The 25,686-nt window shown below is 36.4% G+C and overlaps 1 protein-coding gene across 1 annotated transcript in view; it reads right to left on the bottom strand.

The window, feature by feature from the left end:
* The window catches only part of LOC150094736 (cell adhesion molecule Dscam1-like), a 298,945-nt gene that overhangs the window by 75,376 nt on the left and 197,883 nt on the right, over positions 1–25,686 (bottom strand). Inside the window, exon 16 of the mRNA XM_090411654.1 lies at positions 7,869–8,106. Coding sequence (XP_090267780.1) covers positions 7,869–8,106 — 238 coding nt within the window. The remainder of the gene's footprint in view (positions 1–7,868; positions 8,107–25,686) is intronic.

Raw genomic sequence — 25,686 nt, 5'->3', positions numbered from 1 at the left:
GTTCCATATTTTTTAAGAATATGAGCCATATATATCATAAAGTTATCGCTTTTAGCTCTATTATAATTTCAGTAATCTCAAAACAGTGATGATTATTCTCACAAAAGTACATATTTCACCACTCTTTATACAGCCATTTTGATAAAGCAGCACATTCAGCTTAATGGTACATGCAAAAAGTGATCTGGTGTTCCTTTCATTGAAGCTTGGTAATACTGGAGACTAGTTAGGTTACTACAATCCAATATTCTAGCATTTGAATAAGCTAACTGAACATCCTTGTGCATCAGCCTTTCTCCTTCCCTAAATGCAGAACCATTTGTGAATGGCTACTGTAACAGCTGAAAATGAACTATTGCAGAGTACAGTTTACTGATGGGATCCCAAAATGTATATGAAATGTTTTAAAACTGTATTTAAATTTCTACCATTTTACTGCCAAGTGCAATTTTATTCTAATGTTTATTTGTATTTTCAGTCATTTTTTTCCCCTGTGTATTCTCTTAGTGCTACAAGACTTAAGAGGAATGGTTTTATGCAGCATCATAAGTCAAATTTTATTTGTGTTGGGATTCCTCGACTGCTCCTTAAGACTGGTTGAGCCCTCCTAGCGAAGGATCGAGTTTGTATTTTTATGAGTATAGATCTGTGTGTTCATGGGCTGGCTTGCCTGTTCTGAGGGATGAAAAATCCGAGTTTCCGGGAACCTTCATCTGCTCTCTTTTGAGAACAGATAAAGGTTCCTCACATCATGGATGAGAATCAAACCCAGGTCTTTCTGACCAAAGGGCTTTGTCTATACTGAATGAGCTACAAAGGCTCTATAAGTCAAATACACACTATTTAAACTGAATTATTAGTTGAACTCTCCTCATCAAATCATTACTGAAGTCATCCCAACAGCAACTTCTTATCTCCATTATATGATAAAAGATTTTCATATGAGATTAATTTATTATTATCATCATTATAATACACATAGCTCATCACACACTGTGCCTTAAATACATTCCAATTCTCTGCAGGAAATGCATTACGATCATTCACAACTCTCCATGCAAAAAACCTGCTGCTCACATCCTCTTCTACAGCTTCCAGTGAACCTCTTGTTCTACTTCCATTTTTATGTAAAACCTCTTCAATATTCATCCTATAACAACCTCTTACCAAACTATATGTCTATCATATCACCCTCTCTTCCTCCTATCCACTATCGGCTCTGTAAATTAGATCTTCTCAATCTCCCTTCATACTCAACATTCCAGAGACCAGAAACTACCTTAGTCAATCGCATTTGGGTGCTTTTCAATATTTGTTCATCCTTTTGAAAACTAGGTGACCAAATCTGTGCACAGTAATCCATGTGGCCTAATCAAGGTCTTATACAATGGAACCAAAATTTCTTTACTCCTACAAGTCAGTGTATCATTGCCAGAATTTGTTGTGTTGTCCTTGCAATTTTGGCAACGCGTCCTCTAAATTTTAAATCCTTATCCACCATCACGTCAAGATCTCTTATTACCTCCACTGCCAACAACGTATCCCCAATATAAATTCTATATCCCATCTTAGTTTTCCAAATTTTAAAACCTTACATTTTGCAACTCTGCACTGGTATCCTCACTCCCATTGCCCATTCAAGTCCTCATTTAAAGCCACAACACTTGGGAACAACTATGAGGAGTAGTTCCCAACTTTGCATCCCCTGCAAACAACTGAATACTCTCCCCCCATTAAAATCTTCCCCAATATAATTAACATATAGGTTAAGAAGCAATGTCCTAACTTCCTGGCATATTCCTTCAAAGTATGTGGTGATATGACATCGAGTTCATGATCACTATTAACATCGAGTTTGCTCAATTCCCCATTAACCTCTTGCTCACCCACAATCAGTTTCTCCTCCTCATCATCATCATCCATTGTTGTCAAACTTTTCATGATGTCACATTCACAAGGATGAAAGACCTTTATGAACTGCTCATTAAATATCTCAACTATAACCTCCGCAGCAGTTATACCATTTTCTCCAGCAACATCATCCTACCATAATCACTTTTTTTTTTTGCTGGCTACATATTGAAAGAACTGCCTACTGTTTTTTTTTGGCTTCATTAGCTAAGTGCTGCCCATATTGTACTGCTACCTTTAACAACTGAATCACTCTCCTTGTCTGTTCTTTGTATTCCTCATAAAACTGATTATTACTACTCATCTTATGTTGCCTCCATAATACCTTCTTTCTCTGCATTGCATACTTAATTTATCCATTTCACATCTACCTTATTTTACCTTCTGCCCCTTTGGAATTGGAATGCATTTAGGCATTTCATCTACTAGATAGTTCTTGAATAGCACCCAAGCCACACTGATCTCCTTTCCACCCAACTCCTCATTCTATGCTGCAAGCTGTCTGCTGAGCTTCTCATAATCACTATCCTTGTAGTTCCACATATACTCTTGCCTCACAAAAGTCCTCACACAGCTGGCAACAATCCAGGTAATAACTTCATGGTCACTCTTACCAACTGTAGGGAGATTTGACACCTCATTTATAATGACATCCTCTCCTCTGGTAACATGATCAAATCCAAGACCCTCAAATCCCCATATGCTCTGTTTACATATTGTCTGAGGTAGCCATCCCTCAAAACTCAAGAAATTCGTTTTCTTTACTTCTAGTTGCTGTCTTCTCGTTCCAATTTATATTGCCAGAATTAAAATCACCCATAATGATCATCCTTTTCCCATTTGCTTATACATTTCATGGTCACTATGCTACACATTACCAGCTTTATAGCAACATCCAATCTAGTATATCGATCTCCGATATACCCTGTATAGACATAAATCCTTTTCTATCATCAATAGCACTCCATCTCTCTTTTTTTACCCTTTCCATTTTCATGAAAAACATCATATCCTTTCATCTCTATTCACTTATTTTGACAATTTTGGGGTCAACAAACTCAATTAATGAAACCATTTAATTTCCCTTGTTTCTGATACTTCTCGCATTCATATACAAAACATCACATTCCTGAATCTACAAGTTTCACTGATACGACTTATTAGAAACGTTTCTCCATATCTTCCTCTCCTTACCCATGCCAGAACGTTCTTCAAATTTCTCTCTACATCTCAGACCATCCCATTCCTTTCTTGTTTACACACACACAATTTACTTCCTCTTTGAACACTGATGTTACTCACACTGTGTTCTCCTATCCATCCTGAGTCTCTCCATTTCCCTGAGTCTTGCACATCTGTTCTTTCATTCTCTACACTCCTGCTGCCCAGTTCTCCATTAATGAGCATAACTTAAATCCTTCCTCCTTTTTCTCCCGCTTTTGCATGGTTTCTTACTTACTCGGATTCATTCTGTACACTCATTACTCTCTCTTCCAGCAGCAGTCTGCCCAAGTGACTCGCACCAAAAGCATTCAAATGCAGTTCATCATTCTTATATAGTTTAGTTCATCCTTCAAGCTCATTCCACACATTAATAAACTGCACTCCCTTCTCTTCACCCATTTCTGCTAACATATCATTCATAATTCGTGCTCTCATAACTGTCATACCTGGGCAACACACTAATTACTGTTTCATTTAAACAAATGAAACAGTAGTTAGTTTTTAAATAAATTTATAAAATTTATTTTAAACGAATTTAAAGAATGGTGAAACGTTTAATCCAGCATGACTTAATTTTTATGGTATTAATAACACCAAACAATTTTTATTAAAAGATGCTTTATTAACTGCTTATATTTCGCTGAATTTTGAATCAGCGTCATCAGAGTACAACACACGACAGTGAGTACGTGAAACAATACAATTGCAAATGGACAAAAGATCTAGAGTCCTATTCAGCAAAATATAAGCAGTTGATAAAATTGTTTGGCATTGTTAATATCATTAAAAATTAAGTCATGAATAATTGTCAATACCTAAGCTTATCTGTTAGATTTAATCCAACATTATGTTCTGCACTCATATCCTGAGTTTGTTTAGAAACAAATTGAGATCTGCAAAAAGCTACCTTTTCAGTTTCACACAACAAAGGAAGAGAAATCTCATTGTGTTAACCACAGAATGTTTTCCTATGGAAGTGATTTCCAACTCTTAAGACATCCATGACTTTCCACTTAGATGATCAATTGAGAACTCTCATCATGTTACATCTATCAAAAAAAGAAACTATTTTATGCACCATTTAAATGTCTTTCCAAGAAATAAATGGAACTAAAGGATTCCAAAGGAACAAAACTTGTTATAACCAAATCAATCTTGCACTGATTAATAAAAGAATATTTATCTATGGAATTCTAAGATGGATGGTTAATAGTTAATCAAATATTCTAGATATGACTATTTTTTTTTTGCTTTGTTACAATATAAATTACATTTGCCCATGCTTGTGCAAATGATTAAAACAAAAACATTTCTTGTCTGATAGCTGTAGAACACCATTAAAGATACTTTATAACTAAGGAAAAAAAATCTTTTTACAACAGACCATTAGAGATAAGAGTTGTCATTCCATTGCATAAAGCCCTGATCAGACCACACCTGGACTATTGTGCTCAGATTTGGTGCCTGGGATTTGAAGTGGATAAATTAACCATGGAAAGAGTGCAGAGGCAGATAACAAAGATGATATCAGGAGTGTACAAGGTTAGTTATGGGGATAGACTGAGGAAATGTAGACTTCAAAGTTTGATAGACAAAAGAAGGACAGATGATATGATTGCAACATTTAAACTGTTGAGAGATAGTTACAGAATTGACTTTGGGGATTCTTTCATTTGGTGGAACAGAAGAAGGAGCAAGGACAAAAGACATCCCTGGAAGTTGCGAAGGGAAGTCGTGAACAAGACAGTGAGGAGTGGTTTTTTTGCATAGAGGGTGATTGAACTGTGGAATGCACTGCCGGATAGTGGTGAGAGCATGAACAGTGAAGGAGTTCAAGGAGAGGTATATAATAGACTGTTTTCTAGAGTGGGTCTTTCATGATGAGTCTTGTGACTTCATGGAGGTCCTGGATAATAATAATAACTAAACTGGATACACAAGTCATTATCTATGAGTAAGCAATAGAACTATCAGATCATAATAGAAACAAATTAATTTATCACCAAGCAGGCAAACTGTTTGCACTAAGAAACCAAAGTTTCCAAAAGTGATAACATATACAGGAATACCTTATATAGTGCGGTTTTGAACAATGCGGGTTTTGGTCTAACATGGTTTTTATTATTACACTTATCATTATTACACTGACCGGCGACTCCCGGGCGCCGCAAGTGACATTCGAGAGCACCGTTTATGCAGTAGTTATTCGATTGGCTCTCACGTAGACACGTTCTTTCCCCGCGGCATTTTATTATTTATGTTAATATTAGTATTTAACTTTTTTTATTATTTAAGTATGAGTGAAAAGAGATAAAACAAAGAAGACACTGTTGGAGTAACAAAAAAAAATGCAAGTGGTTGACATTAGAGAAGAAACTAGCAATTATAAAATGTAACGAGAATGGCGCTTCGTTTGCTAAAATAGCACGTGAGAATTCAATGAATGAGTCATCTGTACGAAGAATTATTCAGAGCAAAGAAAAGATTAAACAACATGGAATGAGCACCGTTTCTTATATGTCAAAAGTGATCACGAGAAATCGATCTTCTACAATGGAAAATATGGAACGCCTTCTAATGATCTGGATTGAAGATTGTAATCAGAAAAAGATTCCTTTGAGTCAATGATAATCCAGGCAAAAGCAACAAGTCTATATGACAAAATAAAAGAAAATGAAATTGAAAATGAAGGAGGTACAACCAGTGATGGTTCTACAGTTTCAAAAAACTGTATGGGACTCCATAACAAAAGAATTCAAGGTGAAAGCACAAGTTCTGACACTGCAGAATTATTTCCCAATAAATTGACAGAGCTTATTGACAAGGAAGGCTACACAGATGATCAAATTTTGCTGACGTGGCTGGCTTGTTCTGGAAAAAGAATGCCATCGTGCACATTTCTAGCAGAGAAGGAAAAAAACACAAGCTGGGTATAAAGGTGTCAAAAGACCGATTGACACTTTTACTAGGAGGTAATGCATCAGGTGATTTAAAATTGAAGCCACTGTTAGTGTACAGAGTGGAAAACCCAAGAGCTCTTAAGGGCTTTACAGAGAACAATTTACCTGTTCATTGGCGTTCGAATTAAAAAGCGTGGGTAATTCATTCAATTTTCGAAGACTGGTTTAAAACTTGTTTTTGCTCTGAAGTTAAAAGCTATTGTAAAAAGAATGATATTCCTTTCAAAATTTTGCTTTTATTAGACAATGCCAGGCCATCCAACTGTATTGACTGACTTAGATGAAAATGTCAAGATTCATTTTTTCCCTCCAAACACAACATCAATTCTGCAGCCGATGGATCAAGGCATTATCTCCACTTTCAAGGCTTACTATTTAAGACCAACTTTTGCCCAAGCTATTAAAGCTGCAGCAGAAGAAGATTCTTGGACTGTGAGTGAATTCTGGAAGAAATTTAACATAAAAGATGCCACTCAAAATATTTATGAATCTTGGCAAGAGGTGACTCAAAGCAACAGGAGAGCCGTATGACATAATATCTTGCCACATTGTTCAAAGGACTTTGTTGCCTTTGCAACACAGAAAGAGGAAATCTCAACATAAATTGTGCAGATGAGCAAAGATCTTGGTTTTACAAGTTTAGATTGTAACAACATGAACAAATGTATTGATTCTCATTCAAATGATCTGGATGATGAAACCCTTTTGGAGTTGGAACAACAATGAGCCTATGAAGCAGAAGAAGACCCCACTGATGTCATAGTTGAAAAATTTTCCTTTGCTGACCTTTCAACTTTTGTGAGAAAAATCTACGATGTTTCCGACTTTCTCATAAATGTCGACCCAAATTTAGAAAGAAGCATCAAAGTGAGACAAAGTCTCAATAATGCCATCAAATGCTACAGAGATCTAGTACTGTACTTGAAGAGACAAAGAAGACAAGGATGGTTCAACGAACACTAAAAGACTACTTTAGTAAAAAGAAAATTACCGTATGCTAAAATTGAAGCAACATTTGTTTTGTTTTCTACAACTTTTATATCCGTTTAAAAGGATTTTGTTTGTTATTTAATTAATAAAAATAACAATTTTTTTCATTTCAAAACATTTTTATTATCCTAAATTTTTGTAATAAACAAATTAAATTGAAAACCTTTATAAATAGACCTCGAACAACATGGTTTTGCATAGCGCGGACGCTTCTTGGAACCAATTAAGCGCGCTATACAAGGTATACCTGTACACCTTGGTTCACCTTTGTCATAAATTGGCTTGGTAATCACTACTTTTTAAGAGAGAAACCAAGAGCAAATGCTTGCACTTTTTAAACTTTCTTGAGAATAATTAAATCCAAAAAAATTATTCCAATGCTGTTTTAGTACACATGGAATTTGATTGCTGAAAAAATTAGAATTTATACTGATGAATTTAATGACAATATAGATCAGAAAATTGAAATGACATCTATCTATCAGTAACAATCAAAACTAAAATATTTGAATAGCAAAAATACTGTAATTTCTTTTGAATGCATAAACTGAATTATTTGTTAAGTGCCTGGTATGTCAGCTGCTTGACACTAAGAAAGTGAAGAAAAGCATGTAGGCACATTGATAATCAGCAGTCTTCCTGCAATAAGTCTTTTGACTATGAAGGTGAAGTAGTAAAAACACTGAAACATTAAATCAAAAAATAAATAAAATAATAATAAACAAACATGATGTTCTTTCAAAATATAACATGTATTCCAATATGACAACAAATTTCACTAACCTTCTTCTAGTGTTTCTACTTCTACTTCATGAGAGGGTGGACCTGAGCCAGGGGAATTAAATGCTTTCACTACTACACTATATGAAGTAGCTTTGTGTAATCCTTGAATTACTAAGGATCCACCACGATGATCTCCTGTTTTTACAGTTTGGTAAGTGTATGAGCTCGATGACCTGGCAGATTTATGGCCAACATAATAGCCTATTAATGCCCCATTCCAGTGATGGCGCTGTGGTGGCTAAAAATTTAAAATTACAATGGGCAATTTGTTATTAACATTCTACAAATTTAAATAAATGTAGTACAAAAACTATTTTAGGAAAAAGATATTTATTAACTGGCTTTTATTTCACTGAATTTCAAATCAGCATCTTCAGAGTACAAACAGCATGTTAAGTTTATATGTGACAATGTGTAAGTGAAAAATTCAAATTGTAATGGACAAACAATCTAAAGTCCTAATTTAGTGCCCTCTAATGTTGTAAAAAAAAGTAAGTATTACAGCTATGTAGGATTCAATCTTAAGATAAGTCTACCAAATTTTTGGCAACTGGGAGACTTATCTTTGAGAGACTGTTATCTCATTGTTGCATATGAACTTAACATACTGTTTGTGCTCTCAAGATGCTGATTTGAAATTCAGAGAAATATAAGCCAGTTAATAAACATTTTTTTATAAAATAGTTTGATTAGTCTTGTTAATACTGTTAAAATAAGTTGTGATTAATGTTCAATACCTAAACTTGTCTGTGAGATAGAAAAAAAAAAATAGAACAATTTTTCACTTATTTTAAAAAGTGGCTCATCCTTTATTATACCAGCATTCATCACCATATCTTCAACTAAAATAAATTATTTAAACAATAAAACATTTATTCCTGAAAAGTGGACTAAGGGGATTGCATATATTTTGCTCAAGACAGCTAGGATAAAATTCACAAAGAGGGTGTCACTATTCCACCAACCATTTGTCTTGAATTGTAGCATGCTAAAATGATAGAAGTACAATCAGTTTCAACAAAGGTACTAACATTTTGCATGACAGATATGAAGCTAATCTGAATATTACAAGTAGCTCACACTGGCAAAGTAGTATCTAACTTCCCTGCCTTAACGGTGCAAAACCTATAAAATATCAAGTACAAACACATTTTGCTTACTGGAGCACTATAGTGATTAAAATAGTTTTTAAACTTCAGACTAATCATGGCATTTATGATAATGTATAAGCATCATCAGATTTATATTGTCTCCATCTGTCTATATGCATATATCCAAAAATTGGTATAACTTATTATAAAATACAGACAGATTGATGAACAAAATATAAGTCTAGCTGACTGAATTTTCAGAGAAGATAAAACAGGCTCCAAGACAGAAGTAGCAATAAGCCAGTTAGTATCTCAGGGTAATACCTTATCCATTATCCAAGTGAGAGTTTGGACAAAGGAAACAGCTACTCAGTGATACCTCTGGACTTTGCAAAAGCATTTGACAGGATACCACATGGAATTCTGTTGCATAAATTGGAGCTAATGAAGAGATATGAAGTTGGTGATTTGGATAAGAGGATGGCTGATGAACAGATATCAAAGAGTGGGGTATGGGAAGTTGTCTGAGAGAAGGCATGTGTCTAGTGGAGTACCACAGTGCTCAGTCCTTTGGTGAAGAGTGCATCAATAGTATACAAAATGATTTAAGGGAAAATATTCCTTCTTATATATATTTATGTTTATAGTTATTAACTGACTTAAACACTGAGAAAAAATATAAGAGATTTAATAAGGTTTCACTACCAGTTTCATCAGAAATGCTGACTTCATCAGGTGAATACAATACCAGGGAATAAACAACATCTTAATAATATATTGTACTTTAACAGGCACAGAGTTTAGAATAAGTAGCTGTGTTTGAAATGGAGTCCGAGTATTAGTTCTGGCGTGAAGCACTTTGCGTGTGAATGATATCACGAGTATGCCAAATTACAGCGCTATGTGAATCGGGTAGGCTGTCATTGAGATTGTGTTTAGATGGGCTGGGTCGAGAGCTATTTCTTTGAATTCCAAGATAAGTCTCTCTAATTCATCAGAGCATTTATGGATGTTTGAAGTTAACTTCCAGTCTATTTGATGTTGTCGTCCTTCAACATTGGTATTAGCAGAGATTAAAACGTGGCTGGATAGGGCACTAGCACGGGTTCTGCTGTAAGAAATGTCACGTTGATGTTCTTCTAGGCGAAGAGAAGAACATCGATGTGACATTATGTCTGGCCATCATACGGTTTGCCGCAACTGCAAATGATTTTGTACACTCCTGAGAACTGAAGAAGATTGTGTTTTACTTTAGGTTGACCAATGCAAGATCAGAGTTTTGGTAAGGTGGAGCAGAAAACTTACAAACCTTTCTGGATCGTTTAAACAATTTTCATCAAAATATAAACTTCATATCCGAACCAGAAGTTAATGGTGTTCTGGCTTTTCTAGATATAAGACTTACTAGAACTGATGGTCTCAAGATTTCAATCTTTAGGAAGCCAACACACTGATAGATATCTACATGCTTCGTCTCACCACTACCCCTCCCCCCCTCAAAAATTAGGAATTATTTCCACATTAGCTCATTGGACAAGATCCTTGTCAGAAAAAGTGGAACTTCAACATGAACTTAATTACCTCAAAAGGACTTTCTTAAATAACGGTTACTCTCCTAAAAATATCTATAATCGTCTTAGTGTATGTAATCAACAAAGAAATGAAGACAACCCAAACTCCCACAACCTACATCTATTTACCATATATAAGTTCTCTTTCTCCTAAACTGGTGAAAATCCTAAAGAAATTTAATGTTAAAACATATTTCTCCACCTTACCAAAACTCCTATCTTGCCTCAGCCAACCTAAAGTAAAACACAACATTCTTCAGTTCCCAGGAGTGTACAAAATCATTTGAAGTTGCAACAAACCACATTATGGCCAGACAGAAAAGTCCATCTCTCTCCGCCTAGACGAACATCAACGTGGCATTTCTTACAACAGAACCCGTGCTAGTGCCCTATCCAGCCATGTTTTAATCTCTGCTAATATCAATGTTGAAGGACGACAACATCAAATAGACTGGAACTTAACTTCAAACATCCATAAATGCTCCAATGAATTAGAGAGACTTATCTTGGAATCCAAAGAAATAGCTCTCGACCCAGCCCATCTAAGCAGCAATCTCAGTTACAGCCTACTTGATTCACATAGTGCTGTAATTTGGCATACTTGTGATATCATTCACATGCAAAGTGCTTCATGCCAGAACTAATGCTCGGACTCCATTTCAAACAGCTACTTATTCTAAACTCTGTGCCTGTTAAAGTACAATATATTTTTAAAATGTTGTTTACTCCCTGGTATTGTATTCACCTGATGAAGTCAGCATTTCTGATGAAACTGGTAGTGAAACCTTATTAAATCTCTTATATTTTTTCTCTGTGTTTAAGTCAGTTAATAACTATAAACATGCCATTAAACCAAGTCGATCACTCTGTAAATAAATACATTTTTATATATATAATACAGCAATCCCTCAATTAGTGCACCTAATATGTTCTTTAAAACAGGTGCATTAATCGAAAATGCACTCATCGAATATAATAACCTATGGGAAAATGTATAATTCATTCCTCAAATTTCTTTTTTGAACCTTAATTTTTTTATAAAAGAATTAAGGTATGTCTCAGAGCCTAGTTAAAGGAAAACCATGAAGCTGAAAGACAAACAGATTCAGAATATAAATTTTATTATTCTACTTAACAAAGAATTGAGCTAACACAGTTTGGCAGGCATTTTGTTTCTTTTTTTCATACAACCGACAGTATGCCGCTATTGCCTCTACTACTCTTCTGCAAATTTTACTGCTTCTCTCTTCATCAGAGTCAGGCTCTAAGCACTGCTGCTTAAAAACTTCGATTGTACAAAAAATATTTTCAAATTGTTTCTGTGAAATCTCTTTTCCCTGATTCACTCAATTCTTCAGAATGAGATTTAATTAACTCTTGGATATTATCATTATCAATCTCATCAAAACCCAATTCATGCCTGATGTTGGCAATTTCCTCAACAACATTATCCATTTCATTTGAAAAGCTTCCAAAATCTTTTGCACAATATGGAAGAATGTGCTTCCAAACAGCTCGCATATTGCTAGCAGTAATTTCATTCCAAGATTGATGAATATTTTCAATAGCATATTTAACATTAAATTTCTTCAAGAATTCTCACTTGATAAACAGGCAATAGATGTTGCTTCTATTGCCTGTTTAAATGTTCTCAGGTAGTATGCCTTAAAGGTTGCGATAATCAGCTGGTCCATAGGTTGTATTATTATTACGGACAACTCCAAGGAGTCGACAGACTCATCGAGGGAGGCCCTAACATCATGTCAAGAACAACTATTCGTCTTTCACACAGTATCTATCATACCTCGTCTTAAACTCATTCACGGTCATAGCACCCACAACAGACTCTGGCAACTTGTTCCAGTCATTTACCACTCTCCAAGTAAAAAACCTAGCTCTAACACCGTTGCTAACCACTCTCTTACCAAGCTTCCATGAATGGCTCCTAGTCCTCCCACTACCAGTCCTATTCTCAAAAATATCTTCTGGATTAATCTTATAGAAACCCTTCAGTAATTTGAATGTCTCAATCATATCACCCTTTTCTGCCTATCAACCAATTTTTGCAACCCACAAATCTTCAATCTGTTCTCATAAGGTTTATTTCACAGACCTGCCACCATCTTGGTCACTCGTCTCTGGATCCTCTCCACCTCCTCCCCATCAAGAAGAAACCCTAGCACCCATATCTGGGCAAGTAGTCCAGATGGGGTCTTATCAGGGCTCGATATAGAGGAATAATAACTTGTTTGTCTCTGCTCGTTAAAGTATTTTTCAGTAACCAAGTGATTTGATGAGCTGTTTTAGCCACTTTTGCAATGTGCCCCCCAAACTTCAATTCCCTATCCACCAACACTCCCAAATCCCTGGCCTCATCAATCTCCTAGAGTACGGTTTCACCAATGTGATATACTGCTGCTAATCTTTTCACTCCAAAATGCATAACCTTACACTTTGCCACATTAAACTGACATCCATTTTCCTTAGTCCAGTCCTCCAAACTATCCAAATCATCCTGCAAAATTTTGACATCCTGTGCACTCAACAATTGCTCTACCCAACTTTGTATCATCAGCAAACAAGTGAACACTTCCTCTCAGATCCTTTCCTATATCGTTAATGAACAAATTGAAACGTAGTGGTCCAAGAACAGAACCCTGTGGCACACCACTAGTCACAAGCTGTCTTTTGGACCCCACTCCTGAATAAACCACTCTCTGGTATCTCTCCATCAACCACCCTCCTATCCATCTCACCAACTCTATATTCATCCCCATCTGCTCCAGTTTACTGATTAGAGTTCCATGTGGTATCCTATCAAAGGCCTTGGCAAGGTCCAGTAGAATTACTGAAAACCCATTACCCTTATCCAGTTCAGTTGTTACTATGTTATAAAACGTGAGCAAATTACTGAGGCATGATATACCCTTCAAAAAACCATGTTGTCCCCAATACAGTATCCCATTTTCATCTATCCAATCCTGTATTCTTCTGTTGACTAGTTTCTCCAAGACTTTGACAACGATTCCTGATATGCTAATCGGTCAGTAATTTACAACAGCAGTCTTGGAACCTCCTTTATGCAGTGGAACTATTTTCTCCTCTTTCCAGCCCCTCGGGACTAACCCAGACCCTAGACTCAGATAAATTACTGACAATTCTTTAGCTACTTCATGTACGACACGAGCTGGTATACCATCCAATCCCACAGATGTATTGACATTGAGGTTTTGTAATAGACTACTCACCTCCACCTCATTCACAACAATTCCCGTATAAACTTTTGGTTCATTCATTTCTGCAACGTCGCCACCTGGATGATATACTCTTGCAAAGTGCTCGCTCAGTAATTCAACTTGTATGAGAGAAGTTGTAGTTGGCAGTAAAAATTTGGAACATAGTATACATGAAAGTAGTGTAGTATGCCTTTAAAAATAACTTTGTAAAATGTTTTAAATTGGTAACTAAATTATTTCATCCTGGTGAGTGATTTTTTAAAATAGTTAGCCATAAAAATGTATAGATAGAAAATTTTTAAAATCTGTAACATTTATTTTTAAGATGTATATAGGCGCACTAATCGAATTTGGGTATCGAAAAAAAATTATGTATTAATCGGCGCATTAATCGAGGGATTATTGTATACGTATATTGAGGCTTAAGTGCTGTGAAGAATTCATGTTAGAGGTTTAATGGAATATTAACAGCACTGAGAAAGGATTAAAACTAATTTTAATACTTCCAACATCCCTCTTTACATCCCAGGCCACCTGGAAATGCCCATAGAGGGTGCCCCACCTAGATAGGACTTTAGTTTCATTTTGTATTGTATTTGTGTGTGTTGTTACAAAAAGTTTTTGTAATCCCCGAAGATGTCTCTGTGACGGAGACGAAATATTGGAAGTATTAAAGTTAGTTTTAATCCTTTCTCAGTGCTGTTAATATTCCATTAAACCTCTAACATGGATTACTGTATATATATATATATATATATATATTGTGAAACCTGTGGGGTATCCATAACTCTAGAATAACACATATGCCACAGTATATAACTTTTTTATTAATGTAAATATTTCATCTTATGTATCATAAGACATCATGAGTACAATTATCAAACAACAACAGGAATTAAATTTTAAAAAAACTGTCGCATGTATGCTTAAATTGAAATCCCTCTAAGTATACAGTCACATGTTCATTGATTAAAACTACTGGGCTGAATTTAAAAATAATTAAATTAAATTAGCCAGTTTAGTGCATCCAAAATGTATGGTTAGGTGAAGACAACAAAAGTTGCTGTATTAAATTAATGGAAAAGCACTGCATGAAATTAACAAGGCCAGGGATTTGGGAGATGATTGTGGACAGGAAGTTGAAGTTTAGAGAACAGACTGCAAAGGTGGCTCCAACAGCACATCAGATTAAGTCACCATGGAACACGCTGACAAGCAGGGATAATGAGTTCATTATTCGCATTTATCAGGATTTAATAAGACCTCATCTGGACTACTATGCACAGATCTGGTCACCTGGATTCTGTGGAGATGGAGAATTCATGGAGAGGATTCCAAAAGAATGAACAAGCTCATGGCAGGTCTATGAGCATCAAAAACTAGCTGAGAGGAAAATAAGAAGGAAACATGATAGAAGCAGCATCATCATCATCAAATTTCTGACATATCCTCACAGGATGTACGTCAATATTCTATTGACAATTTTCCTCCAAAGTAGTCCATTATCTGTGAAGACTCCAATATTATCAAATCATAGATTTTTGTTTTCTAAGTCACGTTTTCACTATAATCAATCCAAGATCTAGTTCTGCCATCCTAGCCAAGAATACATGTTTTGCTAACATTTCCTCTCCCATTCTCTTTAAGTGACCATATCACCTGAGATCAGTTCTGTTAATAGATTCTTTAATGCTAACAATCTCAAGTTCTTTCTTAATATCCTCATTTTTAATGCTACTGCCATATCTGTGGTTTCCAGTCAAATCAGGTGTTTTATTTCTAATCCAGCTGTAAGATCCATTAGTTAAAATTAGTTTGAATACCATCTTGTATATAGCTCTCTCTCTCTCTCCAAATTTCATATAAATTTATCCACAGCTGACGTCCTACCATACCATTCCTTCCTTCCTATTTGCAAATTCCATTGTCTATTTCCATATTTAATTTATCATCTTCACTAAAAACTTTTTTTTTTCTTTGCTTCACCCCACAAAAACTTATTTGCAAACCTATACCTGCATTTTGTACTGTGGGTGGGTCGAGGATGTTTTTTTTCCCTATTTTTATCGATTTATATATATATATATATATATATATATATATACACACACACAATTTTTTTTTAGATAGTCCAAAAACCCTACTCTAGCAACCAAACATGGAACTTTTTCAAGCCACTTCAGTGTCCAATAAGTGGGGCAATGAAAGTCATATTCCACTTGTTGGAATATGGCTTTTACTGCCCCACTTATTGGACACAACGTCCATGGCAGGACCTGAACCAGCAGCCTGTTGGTTGGAGAGCAGGTATGCTACCCACTTGGCCAACCAGGCTGTCATTGTCATTTCACCTAAATAGGCAAAATGTTTTAAATGTTCTACATTCATGATGCAATTGATGTTTCTGCCTATTTTCATACCACATTTATTACTCAGAGAATCCTGCAGACTTGTACTGGTTTTATTTAGAAGTAAAACATTACCAGCAAAGAAAGTAGAGCTCAGATTGACATCTATAATTTTGATATCAAGTATATTACCATAAATTAAAGATACCAAGAAATTTATATACTTGGTTTAATCCTTTATCCAAGTGTAAGCAAACAAGTTTGCACCTGAAGTATTTTCAGGACCAGGGCAACTTGCATATAGAAGCTAATGACTTCACATCACTTGCCTTAGTATCTATCATACTTCACCTTGAACTCATTTACAGTCATGGCACCCATAACAGACTCTGGCAGCTTATTCCACTCATTTACCACTCTCCAAGTAAAAAACCTAGCTCTAACACCCTTGCTAACCACACTCTTACCAAGCTTCCATGGATGGTTCCTAGTCCTCCCACTACCAGTGCTATTCTCAAAAATATCTTCTGAATTAATCTTATAGAAACCCTTCAGTAATTTGAATGTCTCGATCATATCACCCCTTTTCCAGCTATCAACCAATTTCTGCAGCCCACAAATCTTCAACCTGTTCTCATAAGGTTCATTCCATAGTCCTGCTATTACCTTGTTCACTCGTCTCTGGATCCTCTCCACCTCCTCCCCATCAAGAAGAAACCCTGGCACCCATATCTGGGCACAGTAGTCTACATGGGGTCTTATCAAGGCTCGATACAGAGGAACAATAACCTGTTTGTCTCTGCTCGTTAAAGTATTTTTCAGCAACCAAGTGATTTGATGAGCTGATTTTGCCACTTTTGCGATGTGTCCCCTAAACTTCAACTTCCTATCCACCAACACTCCCAAATCCCTGGCCTCTTCAATCTCCTGGAGTACAGTTCCACCAATGTGATATACTGCTGCTAATCTTTTCATCCCAAAATGCAAAACCTTACATTTTTCCACATCAAATTGACATCCAGTCTCCTTAGCCCAGTCCTCCAAACTATCCAAATCATCCTGCAAAATTTTGACATCCTGAGCATTCAGTATTGCTCTACCTAACGTTGCATCATCCGCAAACAGATGCACAGTTCCTCTCAGATCCTTTCCTATATCGTTAATGAACAAATTAAACAGTAGTGGTCACAAGCCGTCTTTTGGACTCTAGTCCTGAATAAACCCCTCTCTGATATCTCTCCATCAACCACCCTCCTATCTATCTCACCAATCATACACCAGCAATTTTCAACAGCAGTCTTGGAACCTCCTTTATGCAGTGGAACCATTTTCCCCTCTTTCCACCCCCTTTGGACTAACCCAGACACGAGACTCAAATTAAACAAAATGGTCAAAGGCACTGACAATTCTTTAGCCGCTTCTTGTATGACACTAGCTAGTATACCATCCAATCCCACAGATGAACTGACATTGAGGTTTTGTAATAGACTATTCACCTCCACTTCATTCACCACAATTCCCGTATAAGCTGTTGGTTCTTCCATTTCTGCAATGTCACCACCTGGATGATATACTCTTGCAAAGTGCTCACTCAGTAATTCTACTATATCAACTGATTCATTTACCTCCCTACCATTGTGGCATTCTTTAAAATCAAGCTGCCGTATCCTTTTTTTCTTTTACTTGCAACATATCATAACAACTGTTTGGAATTCTCTTTAGCCTGCATGGCTAATGTTCTTTCAAAATCTGATTTTGCTTTTCTTACCACACTTGTTACCCTTCTGGCCTGGGCTTTATACTGTTCATGTGCCTGCAGGTCACCTTTCTCCTTAAATTCCCTCCACAGTTGTTTCTTTTTTGCAGCTTAAGCTTAATGGTGTTATTCATCCATTTAATCCCTACTTGATTTATTATTCGGACTCTAGGTATACAGTCAGCCATTGCCTCCTGCAAACACTTCTTAACCGCCTCCCATGCACTATCAACATCCAGCCCTTGCAGTTTTACATGTCATGGCACTGAACCAATCAAACTCCTAAGCTTGTCATACTTACCAGCCCAATAATTCCACATGTACCCTGTCTTAATTGTAAATTCCACACCTTTAGCCACCTCCCAAGTCAAGACCTTATGATCACTCTCACCAATTGGTGAAAATGTGGTCATATTCATTACAGTCAAATCCTCAGATGCAATTACTAGGTCAAGCACTCTCTGACCCCTAGTATTTTCCATTACATGCTGTCGCAGATAGTTATCCCTAATAACTGCATAAAATACTCCAATCAATGCTACCATAGTTGAAATCTCCCATAATAATTACCCTCCTTCCACTCATTTCTTCTATTTGCTTATGCATACTATATCCACCATCTTTTCCATCACCTGGTCTATAGCAGCACCCAGTTGTATATTTTGTTCTGCTAGCCTCAATCTCACACCAAATGGCCTCAAATGTGCTCTTTTCTCTATCCTGCAATTCAACTTCTCCTTGGCTGCAGCTCATAAACTATCATCAATAATACTCCTCCCCCCATTTTATTCTCCCTAACACTATTGGCACGATTTTTTTTTTCTAAGTTGGTACATCTGTCATAAGCATCCATGTGAAATTGCAAGTCATTCTATCAAGTAGTTTTTCTTTTGTAGAGCTGTTTGAAGCAAAAATGTTGTCTGTATCCCTTGAAATGGATAAAATTGAGTATCGTGCAGTTATAAAATTCTTTGTAAAAGAAGGTTAACATCAAAAGAAATTCATTCGAAGTTTATAAAAGTATGGGCACTCTTCACCTTCATTTGACAATTAAGAAATGAGCTACTGAGTTTAAACGTGGCCATACCACCATTGAATATGATCCACGTGAAGGATGTCCAAAAGGTGTAACAACACCAGAAATCATCGATCAAAATTCATGAGAAAAGATCAAGGGCACGATATGGTATTGGAGGACCTGAGCGTCAAAGTGCGTGAAATTGCTGAGATGACAGGTATTTCAACAGAATGTGTAGGATATATTTTGCATGAAGAATTGCAAATGAAAAAGCTTTGCACAAGATGGGTGCCATGCTTGCTCACAGCAGATCAAAAATGCACTAGCATGAAAATCTTTGAACAGTGCTTGGAGTGTATTAACAAGAATAAAACTGATTTTGTGCGTAGACTTATTACTGTGGATGACACTTAGATTCACCATTACACCAGAATCCCAACAGCAGTCAAAACAGTGGACAGAAGCTGGTTGTTCAGCCTCAAAGAAGACAAAGTTGGTTCCATCAGCAGGAAAGATCATGGAATCAGTGTTTTGTGATGCAAAAGACATTTTTTTATCAATTATCTTGAAAAGGGCAAAACAATAACTGGGGAATATTATTCCGATCTTTCAACCTAGATGAAAAAATTCATGAGAAAAGACCTGGTTTGCAGAAGGAAAAAAATCATCTTTTATCAGGACAATGCACCTGCCCACAAAGGTGTTTTGGCAATGGGAAAATTATGGGATCTGCACTATGAATTGTTGGAACATCCACCTTAGGCTCCCATAACTTCTATTTCTTCCCAAAACTAAAATTCTTCATCGCTGGTCGGCGTTTTTTTCCTTCGAATCAAGAGGTGATGCAGCTGTAGAGGGGTTATTTGAAGATCTTACTGAGAACCACTACAAGGATGGGATAATGGCAGTGTAGCATTGCTGGAATAAATGTATTAGTCTTAAGAGAGATTATGTTGAAAAATAAAAATAATTTGGAAATTATAAATTTGTTTTTTTATTGTTAGGCCGAGAACTTTTCTGACCACCCTCGTACATATAAATTATAGCCAGTGTTATGGGGGGGGGGGAATTCAGTCTCCACTGCCAGGAATACTCCCTTATGTTAAAGTGCAATTCTAGGGATGGGATGACTTCAAGTTATAAACTTTGGAGGACTGTTGTTCTGAAAGATGGATAAACAGTAAATTACTGTATAAGTGAAAAATAATCAATGTATACATATACACACTGTAATTCTGGAGATAAAAATTCTGAAACTGAAGAATAATGAAATAATGTTTGGATGAATGAGGGTTTCCATGAGCATCAAGTTCAATTTGTGTGTGTGTATATGTGCACAATGAGCTAGTCTTTTAAAAGATGTTCAATCATTTAAATTGTACATGGGAAAATCTGCATTATTCCAAGAAGGTGATGTTATAAAATAACCATTACGATCTTTATAACACTTCTTCTCTGTTATTATTTCTAACATGAAGCTGGTCAACAATATGCTAAATATAATAATAATTCTAGTAATTTCTCTTTATTTCTTATCTAATACCTTTGGGGAGTCAAGGACTCATTGAGGGAGGCTATAAATCACCCAAACCAGCTGTCATACCTTCCCTTAAATTCACTCACACTAGATGCACTCACTACCCCTAAAGGCAAACTATTCCACTTGCTCACTGCTCTGTGAGAGAAAAACCCAACTCTCTTAACCCCTTCTTGACTGTGAATAAATTTAACTTCCATGGATGCTATAGTGTTATCTCCCCGCCTTCCATATAAAGAAAAATTTCAGACAATATCCTATAACACCCATTCAAAAGTTTATAGACCTCTTTCCTGTTAACCAGAGACTGTAATTAACATACAATCTGTCCTCATAATTTAAATCCCATAATCCGGATAAAATCTTTGTAACTCTCCTTTGCACCCTCTTGGAATCTCAGAGACCAAATCTGTACACAATAATCCAGACCTGGTCTTATCAATGGTCATATCCTTATAAAGAGACAAAATGACTTCCTTATCCTTACATGTCAAGGTTCACTTCAACATCTCAATTATCCTCTGAGTTGTACTTGCAACTTTTGCTATGCGACCTTTGAACTTCAAATTCCTATTCACTAATATGCCAAGATCCCTTGCCTTCTCAGTTTCTTGTAGCAAAACCCCACTAATATAATATATGCTGTTGGAAATCTAATTAAGCCTAAGTGCAGAACTTTACACTTACTAACCTTAAACTGACAGCCATTTCCGTTTGCCCAAATTTCCAGCCTATTCAAATCATTTTGAAGTGCTGAATATCAGTAGCATCCCTGATTTCCCTGCCTATCTTTGCATCATTGCCACACAATTGCACACCTGATGTTAGACCCTGCCTGGTGTTATTAATGTATGGACCGAACAATAATGGCCCAAGGACTGAATCCTGGTACACCACTGCCCACCTTAAATCTGGCAGATTCACACCGACTGTATATCACTTTTTGATATCTGTCTGTCAACAATCTCCTGATCCAAGTCAAGAGCTTATATTCCGATCCTATATTCTCCAGTTTATGCAACAGCCTTTCGTGTGTGAGTTAAGTGACTTTTGGATGCATCAGCTTTAGCATTTGTTGTTTTTTAAAAGTCACATGTAAGGTATAAATTGGAATGAACATAAAATCTGATTGGTAAATATATTAATTAAGACCAAAGAAAATAGAAACTAGAGATACAAAGCTAACATATATGGAATAAGAACATTTAATAATGCACTAAAAAAAACTATTTTCTTGAACAGAAAGAAATTCATAATGAAGTTCTTAATTTTCACAAACTACAAGACAAAATATATTTTGCCAAAAAGAAAAAAAAAAAACAGCTTTATTTTCAAAGAACTATTAATTTGTTGAAGTTAATAAATGGTTATTAAAGGATGACATGCATCCTTGGTAGGAGAAGGGGTCAAAGCAGGGATTTAAATTCAGCACAAAATTACATTATAAAATAAGCTGATTACAGGTGCAATACCTAAATGGCAAAATTTGTGTACTGTTCCAGTTCATCATAAAACCAAATTTATTAAGTTATTCCTTAGTGGTTTGTATTAAGATTTATACAAGCCATAGCAGACTGGTATTATATCTAGTTGAGTATATATTTAGTTGTGCTCAATTAAGAAAATTACTATTATTAATGAATCCTCCATGTAGTCAGCAGTTTCACTGTGGGAAGTTCATTCAACTGAAAACGTATGTATCATACTGAATTTCAAAATACTTATCACTCCTTGCATTAACAGCATATTCTGGTAATGCATTCCATTCACTGACAATTCTCCATGTAAAAAACTACTCCTCACACCCCTCTTCACCATACTCTCACATAACTTCCAGGGATGACCTCTGGTTTTTCTTCTCTTGCCTTGTACTCTATTTATAATCTCATCTGGATTAATCCAATAAAACCCTCAAACTTAAATGTCTCTTGCATATCACCTATCCACTCAACTCTGAAATCCACATTTTTTCAACATCTCTCTCTCTCTCCCTATAGCCAGAAGTTCAAAGTCCTGATATTTTCAATCACTTGCTTCTGGACCCTCTTCAATGTCTCCACATCACACTGAAAACCAGTTGGCCAAATTTGAGCACAATAGTCCAAGTGTGGTCTGACCAGGGCTTTATACAGTGACACAACCACTTCCTTATGATGAGAAGTACTCTAACATGTACTAACATGTTAGAGTACAACATGTTAGATGAGAAGTACTCTAATGTGATGTGCAGCCTTTGCAATACTAGCAATATGCCCTGTAAACTTCAGTCTACTGTCAAAAATCACTCCCAAATCATTAATCTCATCCACTTCCTGCAGAACAGCACACTGTTGATGTAGTATACAGCCTTATATTTCTGCAATCCAAAATGCAATGCCTCACACTTATTGGTATTAAAACTACAGCCCCACTCCTTTGTCCAAGTCAGAAGTCTATTCAAATCTTCATGAAGAGAATTAATATCAGCAGTGCTACTTATAATTCTACCCAACTTTGCATCATCAGCAAACAATTGAAGATCTCCAGTCATTCCACATGATATACTCTGGGGGGGGGGACCCACTGGTTACCTTCCTTTTTTGAGACACAGCTCCATCATACACAAAATGCTGGGATCGTTCAGAAAGCCAATCTCCGATCCATCTAACCAATATTGAAAAATACCTTGACGAGCAGAGACAAGCAAGTTATTGTACCTCTGTACCGAGCCTTGATAAGACCTCATCTCGACTACTGTGCCCAGATTTGGTCACCTCAGTTCCTTCTTGATGGGGAGGAGGTGGAGAGGATCCAGAGGCGAGTGACTAAGATGATAACAGGTCTATGGAATGAACCATATGAGAACAGGTTGAAGATTTGTGGGTTGCAGAAACTAGTTGATAGGCGGAAAAGGGGAGATATGATTGAGACATTCAAATTGCTAAAGGGATTCTATAGGATTAATTCAGAGGATATTTTTGAGATCAGGACTGGTGGTGGGAGAACTAGGGGACACCTATGGAAGCTGGGCAAGAGTGTGGTTAGCAGGGGTGTTAGAGCTGGGTTCTTTACTTTTAGAGTGGTAAATGAGTGGAATAAGCTGCCAGAGTCTGTTGTGGGTGCTATGACGGTGAACTAGTTCAAGGCAAGGTATGATAGATACTGTGAGAATGTAATTGCATAGTTGTGTGGACATGATGTTTAGGGCCTGCCTCGATGAGTCTAAGGACTCCTGGAGTCGCCCGAAATAATAATAATAATAATATACTATCTATTCCCATCCTCTGTAGCTTGTACATCAACTCATCATGTAGTAATCTATTAAAACTTCTGCAAAGCCCAAGAATATCACTGTATATGTTTCTCCCTTATCTAACACACCTATTACCCTATCATAAAATGCAAGTAAATTGCTAAAACAGGACCTACCCTTTACAAATGCATGCTGACCATCATAAAGAATGCTCAGTCCTTCAAGCCAATCCTGTATTCTATTCCTAACAAATCTCTCCAAATCTTTCCACTCCTTATTAACCCTACCCACTACAAGACTTTCAGTAAATAACCAGGTCAAGGGCATAACCAACTATGATGCACATTCCTTAAGAATACGTGGTGATATGTCATCCATTCCTACAGTCTTATTAACATCTAACTTAACCAACAGATAATACATTCTGATTCTTTCACTTCCAGTTCTCCTAATATTTGTCTCCCTTCTATATATTGCACTGCATCATTCACACCAGTATGATATATGCTGATCAAGTTTTGTTCAATAATAACACTATATCCTTTGCAACTGTTATTCTGCTGCCATGACTATTCACCAGTGTCAACCAGCCATAATTATTCTTTCTCTTGCTTGCCATATAGCAGAAAAATTCTCTTAAATTAAACATGACCAGCCAATCCCTTCTCATAGGGCACCTTTTCTTTCTTCACTATGCCTGTCACATTTCTAGCCTGCACTTTATACTCTTCATGGATCCCATCACCACTAACTGTCTACCTCCACCACAGCCTTTTCTTTTCCAACACAGTTTGCCTGATTTCATTGTTCATCCATTTCACTCCTACTCTATTTACTTGCTTAACCCTTGGTATGCAGTTATACATTGCTTTTATAAAATACTGCCCTGTGAGTTTCCATGCATTGTCAACATCTTTTACACTCAGTTCATCTCCCCAGTGTATTGATGCTAACTGACTACAGAGCTTCCCATTATCACCCACTTTACACTTCCACATATATCCTTTTTTTTTGGCAGTAACCTTTTCTTGCTTCACCACTTCCCAAATAAGTACTTCATGATCATTCTCACCAACCAGCAGCAGAGTCACATGCTCCTTAAGATAGTCATCTCTCAGAAATTCAACAAACTCACTTTCCTCCTTCCATTCTATATTCCTGTAATTAAAGCCTCCAATCAGGACCATGTTCTTTTGTTAAATTCTGAATGAAACTGAAATTAAATCCATTTATGTTTCATTCAGATTTAACGTGCAGTAACATTCCCGGGGCCAATATTGGTATATCAGAAGAAATAAAGCTAATTGTAATTTATAAGCAACATTAGTAATTTGAGTAAAACTTGGCTATGCATCATGTTGTAAATAATTATTGTAAATTTTCTAATGTATAAACTATGTGGATTTTGTGCAAATACTTGTGTATTGCCAGGAGAAAGATAATTGGATTAGACAGTGATGGCCTGAAACTAAATAAGTGCACCCAAGTAAGGCGCACACGTCGGTTCCCTCGGTAAAGCACGCTAGGGGAGAGTGTGGTGCTAGGTGCTGGAAAAAGTAAGGTGTCGTGGGAAAAAGGGAGAGAGCAGGATGACGTAGAGAGGAAACATCGGGCGCATGATTTAAAAAGCGTAGCGGCGCTACGCTTTTTAATCACTCTAATCATTCTAATCTATCATGACACTTTTTACATATGTTAATGCTTTCCTCCTTCTTGTTTACCCAAACAGTCCACAAATCTTTCACATTTTTTGGTGTATACATATAGCAATTTTCACAATGCATCCATTCCGAAAAATCTAAAGCAGAGTTAGATCTTCATATTAAAGACTTCTGTACAGCCAACACGTGTTTTTTTTTATGGATGCCATTTTCGGAAGTAGAAGCAGTACAAACAAACAAGTAGCAAAACACAATATAAACAACAGGAAATTACAACAATAACACTACTGAAGGACATGGGTATCCAAATGCAGCACAATTTGGAATATGTATCCAAATGCAGCACAATGAAAAAAAATGCAGCACAA

Source organism: Typopeltis vanoorti, chromosome 21 (assembly GCF_054136105.1).
Source record: "Typopeltis vanoorti isolate ZY-2024b chromosome 21, IOZ_Tvanoo_1.0, whole genome shotgun sequence".
NCBI classification, from domain to species: Eukaryota; Metazoa; Arthropoda; class Arachnida; order Uropygi; family Thelyphonidae; genus Typopeltis; species Typopeltis vanoorti.
Note: the sequence above shows the minus strand (reverse complement) of the source record. Positions and strands in the feature narration are given on the sequence as shown.